The following is an 8,323-nucleotide window of genomic DNA, read 5'->3' on the forward strand; positions in this document are numbered from 1 at the left end:
CAGCATTTCTTTATTTTCCTTTCATTGGGTTGGTTGTATGTGTAATGGAATAGCATGCACTGAATTTGCAAAAAATAAATTTATTCAACTGAAAATCCCTGCTGATATGTCTTGGAAAAACATGCTTTAGTCCAATTTTATTCAGGAAAAAAACGATATTTTGAGGTGATCTGCATGCAATTTCTGTTATAGTAAAATGACTTAAAGCTACCATTATTTCTGATAGACCAAGGCACAAATTGGAACCAAAATCTTCCGGTTGATGTCTTGAACATTTGTGCCAAGTTCAAATTCCTTGAAATTGGTTGAGAATTTTAGGAATTTTGGAGCAGACAAGATTGCCTTTCAGCAAATGCCAGTGTGAATCTGTTGTTTATTTCGTTATGAATTGGGCAAAATCAACAATCATGTCTGAAAGGCCTTGCTCAAAATGTGCGTATTGTCTGGCAACATGTGTACCAAGTTTCATTTGAATATTTTGAATGATATTTTACTTCTGGCCAATTACAGTTTTTACACAACAACAACAACAACAACAATAAACACAAAGGCTATGCAAATACTTATTCTTCAAAAAAGAAACTAGCTGAATGTAGCTGTTTGACATCTGACCTCCGAGTGTTGCCTTCACATTAAATGTACGCAGCTGAAACAATTTCTATTTGCGTTGTGAACATAATTATTGAAGTCTTCAAAATCAGTTGATCGAGGAGCCAACAACAAAAAATTGACTGCTGATTTTGCACCCTGATCAGACCCCAGCAAAATAACAAGGTTTCATCATAAGGAAGGTTTGTTTATTTCATCAAACAAGTAAAATAAAATACACCTTCATTGATATTGGTATCACAGTGCAAATCACGTAGACATAAATTCGAGATGTTTCATATTCAACAACAAAAATCATAAATAAACAAGATTGTCTTCATTAAAACAACAGTAAAAGATAATTTAAACTTTTAAGATATTATTAACTTGTTTACATGTCCAAGACTAAATTCTTTCATAATATATCTACTGTATATATATATATACAATAGTTATGACACCAACAACCCACAACTCCAGTAAGTGAAATTATACTAGAGCATAACATTGGTATAGGGTGACGTATCTGTTTTGTAGCATGCTGCCGAGGTCAATGTTCAATAACTAGCATGCAGAATAAGTAAAGAGCCATGTCATTTATATGCATGAAAGTTATTGAATGATTAAGCTCTACTTAAGATTCCAATCCGATATGGAAGTTAATGTATAGACGAAAACAAAGGAAACTGTCTAAAACACAGCATAAAATTTGTGAAAAGCATGAAGAAGCAGTAATGAAAAACAAATAAGAAAAAACTGTTAAAAATATAATATCATAGCGCACCACAGTATGATACTTCTATTGCATGTAATTGCTGGATAAATATTTTGAAATTAGCATAAAAAAACCCATATATTAAGATTCATTTGTACCATAAAAAATATCTTGAGTTAATTGGTTCAGACTCATTTTGAGACAGTTAATCAAAAAACAATTTAATAAAACCAATACACATATCTGCATAATTAAGGGTTTTTCTCAGTGACTTACATTTTTATAAAAAACAAAAAGTAAGTAATATTAATATTTTTTACATTTTTGGATGTAACTATGGCACATAAATGAACACAAAATTGTCTCCATTAAGAAAATATACATGTAAGGGACGCAAAATGTTTTCTCCTGAAATATTTATTAAGGCAACCCTGTTTAAATGCTGGAAAAGGAGATCTCAAACAGTTTTCATTGGAGTAACTCCAAGTTGTTCTGCCAAGTCCATCTGCAAGTAGATTAAAAAAGCAAGATTTATTTCATTTTGCAATGATTAACCAAGAAGATATATAGGATAATAGTTTTTTTCAGTGTAAGATCATGATATATTTCACTGAGTTAGCACCAACAGCTATATTTCATAAGTGGCGTAGCCATGAGTGGAATATTTACTTTTGGTGATCATGAGGTGAAATATATTGAGATCTTAAACTAAAACAACTTCATTATATGCCATAAAAGGATTTACAATAACATTTGATTGTATGCCAATGTAACATCATTTTTTTAGTATAAAATAAGCAATAGAAAGCTCACATACCCCGAACTCGATCTGTTTCTCATGGTAGGGGATTCCCCCTCTCATGTCACACATACTCATGTGCTGCTTCTCCGGGTCACCTGCCACTAAAACCTCCTCCTCTCCCTCCACCTGGAAGAGTATTTATTTTGGTAAGTTCAAACAAGCATCTTAATAGTTTGACACTCAAAAAAGCATTTAAAAAAATACATATCTGAGTATCTTTGATATATATATACATGAAAAAAAGAGAGTAAATTATTGTAAAAGATGTTATTTTAAACATTTTATGCATCATTTTGTTAACATTTAAATAGCAACTTTACGATGAAATTAAGATTTAAAGGTCTGAGTCTTAAGTCTCAAATTCAGACTCAAGACGTTTCTAAATATGGACCCTGGTTTCCTTTTTGAGAGGCCAAGAAAACCTTCCAATACCCAGGCTCAAAAACCATATTATCATATTGTATATTTTCTATAATGTTAAGTATTATTTTGTGTCGATCACATGTTGAATGATAGGCAATACTTGAATTTACATTGAAACAACTTAACACATATATGAATCGTCATTGTCAACACAAGTACTTAGTATTTAGAATGATTTCTTGAATGATTTCTTACTTTCCACCAAAAAGAATGCTTGCACTAGACAAAGACAACCATAGTACTGACTGACTTAAATGTTTAAACAAGAATGCCAAAAAGCGAGCACAACAAAGAGTATGTGAATGCTCAGCGCTCGTCTGAATGTTTGTCAAAAAGGGCATACATCAACAGTTATTGAAGCCAAAGCTAAACATGGTGCGTATTGCCTCTGGCACCATGTCACCATATGTATTAAGTTTCAATTGAACATCTTAAACATTATTTGATTTATGGCCAAGGTCAAAGTTTTTGCATTATTGGTGTTGACATAGACACCATAATTATGCCAATACCCAGATTACTTTCCTTTGAAAAAATAGATAAGCTAAAAATGGATGAACTAAAAGAAATCCAAGTGTTCTAGGTTTCTTACGGCTTCCAGTTGTCGGCAGGTGTTAATTAGGTCATCCAGTCTCTCTGAGAAGCCAGGTGCGAATGCCTCAGGATCTACAGCTATGAAACACTGACCCTGGAATATATAAATAGTTGTATACCTTTTACAATTTAGTAGAATTTACATGTACAGTCCAAAACCCATTGGCTTAATACTGCTTGGCTCGATTTTCTCGTTGGCTCAAACTTGATGTAAAAGACCAAATTGTTTTAAATGTCTCGAAAAGGCTCGAAGTTTTATGACCAGTCCCTGGAATATTGAGTCAACGGGTTTGGACTGTCATAAACTGTAAGCAGTACTTCAATACTACTTAAATCAATTGAAAACTGTATTCTAATCATATTCTGCATACCAAAATCACTAACATCTGCTTTAAATCATTAATCTAATATAAATTCATCTGTTTTTTTCTGCCATAATAATATTGTAATGGACAGTCAATCTTTACATATCTTAATAACAGTTTTTAAAAGTTGAAAGTATGATATAAATATCCATTCACAAACCAAATTTGCTATCCTATCTGTATTTTTCCACCGCCTGACGTTAGGCCCATAGCTGGCGTTGCTAAGGATACCGCAGAATATCTCCACCATCATCGCAAGCCCATAACCCTTGTATCCCCCTGTCTCTTCTGCCCCACCCAGGGGCATCAGACCCCCTCCATTTAGGACAGACTTTGGCTCAGTGGATACCTGTCAGGAAGATAGGATTGATATAAGTCAGTTCTTTCATACATGGAAAATATCAGAGGCCTAACAGTGTACGACAGTATGTGAATTGTGAGGATATAATTATCTCAACATTCAAGGTGCAAACGTATGACATACATGCAATATCCGTCTGGTGAGCAGCAGGGGATGAATATACTCTAGAATAAGAAATAAAAACAAGTTTGAGGATAGTAGGTATTGTTATTGACCAGTTCTAAATTTTGTTATAGGAGTTGCTGAGTTATAGTTTACAGTAAAATATGTATGCATCCTACTGACAGCCGAAACTACAGTAGTTAGATGAATAATTCAACATTAAGAATATGGTCAATGCAAGTTATACAGACCAATCATCATACCAAATTTTAGGACCTTTTTATGTTATTTTTATATATAAGTCAAACAAGAGAGCATAATTCTGTTTAACTGGACAGTTATGAAAGCCAGAGTTATTGGCCTTGCCTCCCATGTGCGTCTGGCAACATGTACACCAAGTACAATTTTTAAACAGTTCTTGAGTAAAGGCCAAGGTTAAAGTTTTCGCATGACACCGCACCAGAGAAAGACACCAAGGCTATCACAATACAACAACTTTTTCTTTAAAAATCAGACCAGCTGTTTCGGGGTGGGGTTTTGAACAGCAGGTCTGGGCTGAGAATCTAACAAAATGTATCTGGTTGTAAATATACCTTGCCATGTTCGTCTACGCCCCAGCCACTCGGCATTCGGATATTCTTCCTGTCATGGAGCTCAATCTGTAAATGGAGAGTTTCTTCTTGTTTCCAATGTTCTTTTGGGTAGTCTATAGTTTCAGGCGAATTGATTGATCAATAATGATTATTGGATAATTATTGTCCAATAGATAAACATGTTGGATAATAGTTTTAAACATTTGACTACAACATTGCACAATTAAATAATTTGGTTTGTTAGTAATTATTATTGGATAAATATGACTTATCAATATACTTGTAAGATAACCTTGATCAAACTAAAGAATTATCGAGTTTTATACAGTGGCTGTTACAACAAAAGGTTTAAAAACTTGAGTACCCACAAGTATATATACACTTATTATGTTATCATTAAACATACCTTTCCAAGAGCAACGGTTGAAGTTGCCATGTCCAGAACAAAGCTGTCACCATTTTTGGCCGGCGCTGCTAAACTGAGGGGGTTTGTTCCCAACACAGGCTGAAATGTTTAATGTAAAAATCATTATCCTCTTTGAGTTTATAGGGAGATTGAGATCTTATGAATTCAGTGAATGCATAGTTTTTACTGTTAGACGTACTAGTTCATAGAGGATAATTGTTTGTTTCAGTGTAAGATGGTAATATATTTAACTGTTCACTTTTGGTGTTCGCTGGCGTTTGATTTGAAACAGAGAGTGGGCTTAGATTTCAAAACAGTGAAAAATATGAAATTGATATTTTCTGTTTGAAACAGTAAAATATCAATTTTATTTCACTGACAAATGTCTATAAACCACCAGAAAGCATATAATAAATGATCATTATTGTGGCACACTCCATGAAGCATCAATGATATTTACTTGTTGATAAACTTATTTTAAAATCAATCTATTCATTACTTTTGTCCATTAACTATCAAAAGACATCTTGACAGAAAAAATCACAGGTCCTCCAATGTCTTTGTCAGTGAAAGGAAAAATGCGACTAATCCATGAAGATATTCTTATTTCTTATAACAGAATTTTATCTTTACCTCAAATTCTAGAATAATGTTTTACAATTTACAAAACTCTGTAACTTTCTATATAATTAATGTAGTGAAATACACAACTCATTAACTTTGCACAAGACAGAAATGCTACACATACGGTAAGCATTAGGTCATTGACTCATTGTAGACATTTAAACAATGTTCCACATTAATATGATTTTTTAAAGAATGGCTCGATGGTAAAGTTTTTGCATGAGAATGCCTAGGACAACATTTAACTTTATTCCTTAATCATTTTTCTTCAAAAAGCAATTCAAGAACAAATATTGAAGACAAATCTAGGGGTGGTTTTGTATCAGCAAAGAGGTCATGGCTACAATCCCCACCAGAGGGTTACTTCTCACAGCCTCTCAAAATGGAGACCAGTTCTAGCTTCTACCCAGGAAACGAACTGCTATCAGCTTTTGTCACAATTGAGATAAAGGAATTAGTATAAACAACAGATAAATCTGTCTAGAAATCTAACCTTTTTAGCCCTGGTTGGCACTTGAAGTGGGGAGGTATTTGTAAAAGACATACCCTGGAAAAGAATAGAAACTTAAATATTATAAAATGATAATTTTCATCTACATAAGTCTGGCAGCAATCTTTGTCATACATTTTTTTATATGAACACGCTCAAAAGTGCAAAGAACCGCATGTTTCCTCCGATTATTTTGTTATAATTTGTATAAAATGACCTCTATTTTACAACCAGTTCAAACGCTTATACTAAACTTAAAAGCAGTTGATTTCAAAATCTACTTCTACATGAATTAGAGCCAATACTTGGCCTTTTGCTTAAGCTTAAGCTTCATGTGGACAATATCAACGTGTATATTCTAACAGAGTTAAAGTTAGAGTTTCTAGAGTTATGCAAATGGGATGTGTCACCTGTTTGGAGAATTCGTCACTTTTTAGTAAAGGTCACCATGACCATGACCTTGCTCTTTGATTTACTGACCCCTCTGACCATGACCACATGACCAATGTGCATACCAAGTCTGAAGACTCTACAGCAAATCATTCAAAACCTATTGATTGGAAAGTGAGACATGGACACAGACAGATAAAGTAATCCATGCTTAATAGGTGAAACAATTAATCAAATAATAAGATAGAATCCAGCATACCAATAAGCCTTCGCTACTTGCTTGCATTGCATACCAACCAGCAATACCATAATGATTTGAGCCTGAAATATAATATACTATCTTTTTAAAAAGTAAATTATGCATTGTCAATGAATTTGGTAACAATTAAAGTTCTATATTGTCATTTTAGATAGTTAGATCGTTAATATTTATTATTTTTAAGGACCCCATTGGAAATAAGTTAAATAACTTTAATGGGTTATCCTGTGCTATGTATTTGTCACATTGAATTAAATCTTTATTAACGCACGTACATGTATCCAACGCATTCTAATGATGTTGTGATTTAGTAAAGATATCATCCCTTATAATTTGTTAATCAGTCTGTAATATAACTTTATGAAATATTTGGTTTGTTGCTATGACATATATATATATATGTATGAATAAATCTATCTATCTCTCTATTTGTTATAAGCCTTATTACCATTTGCTGCAACCCATCCAACTCCACTCTCTTTAGCCTTCTTGATGGCAGTTTGCATACACAAGTTTCCAACCACAGGTCCCAACACATTGTTGCCGTTGACAAAAGCTGTGGCTGCAGTTTCTTTAACTATCTTTGGTTCGGCATCACTCACTGTTATCCCTGACTGTATGTCATGTACATACATGTCTGTAAAAGAAACCATGTGTATCTATCAATCAGGGCCCCATTTCAATGAATATCATAAGCCATAACATTTCCCACATTATTTAATTCCATTCTTGTTCCAATGATAATGACATAAATTGTTTACAATAAATTACTTGTTGTAGATTACCAAGAGAACATTTCGCCACATATCAAGAATACATATATTGCTGTGGCAATATTACTTGTGGTGAAAGAGAATTGCAAGCATGTTTTGTATCAAAAAATATATATTATAAATGTAAAGTTATGTAGTGTGCATAGGTAAGAACCAGCCACTGGATTAGCTCAGTTGGTTAGAGCTCCATGCTAGTGTTTCAATGGTTGTGAGTTCGAGCCCCACACCGGGTGCACTTTTCCACCCAGTACTTTAAAGTAATTGCTCATGGTTTGTAACATGTGCATTTTTTTTTTAATTACAAAATAAAGTGTGCAAATCATAAGGATGTTAAAGCAAAAATACCAAAAACTGGAACCCGTCAGCAAATGTTTATACATTGTGGGTACGAACCAGCCACCCTGTTAACTAAGTTGGTTAGACTACCGTGCTAGTGTTCCGGCAGTCTCGGGTTCAATCCCCACATCGGGCACACTACACCAGGTTTACTTTCATTTGATGAATAGACATACAATGATGAGGAGTAATTGAATTGTGTGCACTTCATTTTTTACCACAATACATTATGATCATAAAGCCACTTATACCTAGTCGATTTAGGCCATGACTATAGTGTCCCCTGTAATCAGCTGTCATCAGATTGTTGGCCAGGCTAACTGCATGGTCCCTTTTTGTGCCTACTTTTATCATGCAATCAATAATGAATCGCTCAACCTCTGACTTGGGAACTGCGTCCCATCTATTCTCCGGTGTAAAATCAGAAAGTTTGCATGATGACAACCTAAAATAAGGGTTTAGTTTCGCTTTAAAAAGGCGTGATAATTTGATGTTTGCCATT

General features: G+C 33.8%; 1 protein-coding gene across 1 annotated transcript; it reads right to left on the reverse strand.

Moving 5' to 3' along the window:
• Nucleotides 1-781: 781 nt before the first annotated feature.
• LOC128214407 (uncharacterized oxidoreductase YjmC-like) lies at nt 782-8,322 on the reverse strand. The gene is made up of 10 exons (XM_052920860.1): nt 8,073-8,322; nt 7,161-7,349; nt 6,713-6,774; nt 6,067-6,120; nt 4,950-5,048; nt 4,544-4,609; nt 3,648-3,836; nt 3,121-3,216; nt 2,121-2,231; nt 782-1,808 (listed from the first exon to the last, which is right to left on the reverse strand). Exons 1-10 carry the CDS (start codon nt 8,320-8,322, stop codon nt 1,761-1,763), a joined length of 1,164 nt encoding a protein of 387 aa, XP_052776820.1. The 3' UTR covers nt 782-1,760.
• Nucleotide 8,323: the final 1 nt, after the last annotated feature.

Source organism: Mya arenaria, chromosome 13 (genome assembly GCF_026914265.1).
Source record: "Mya arenaria isolate MELC-2E11 chromosome 13, ASM2691426v1".
NCBI lineage: Eukaryota > Metazoa > Mollusca > Bivalvia > Myida > Myidae > Mya > Mya arenaria.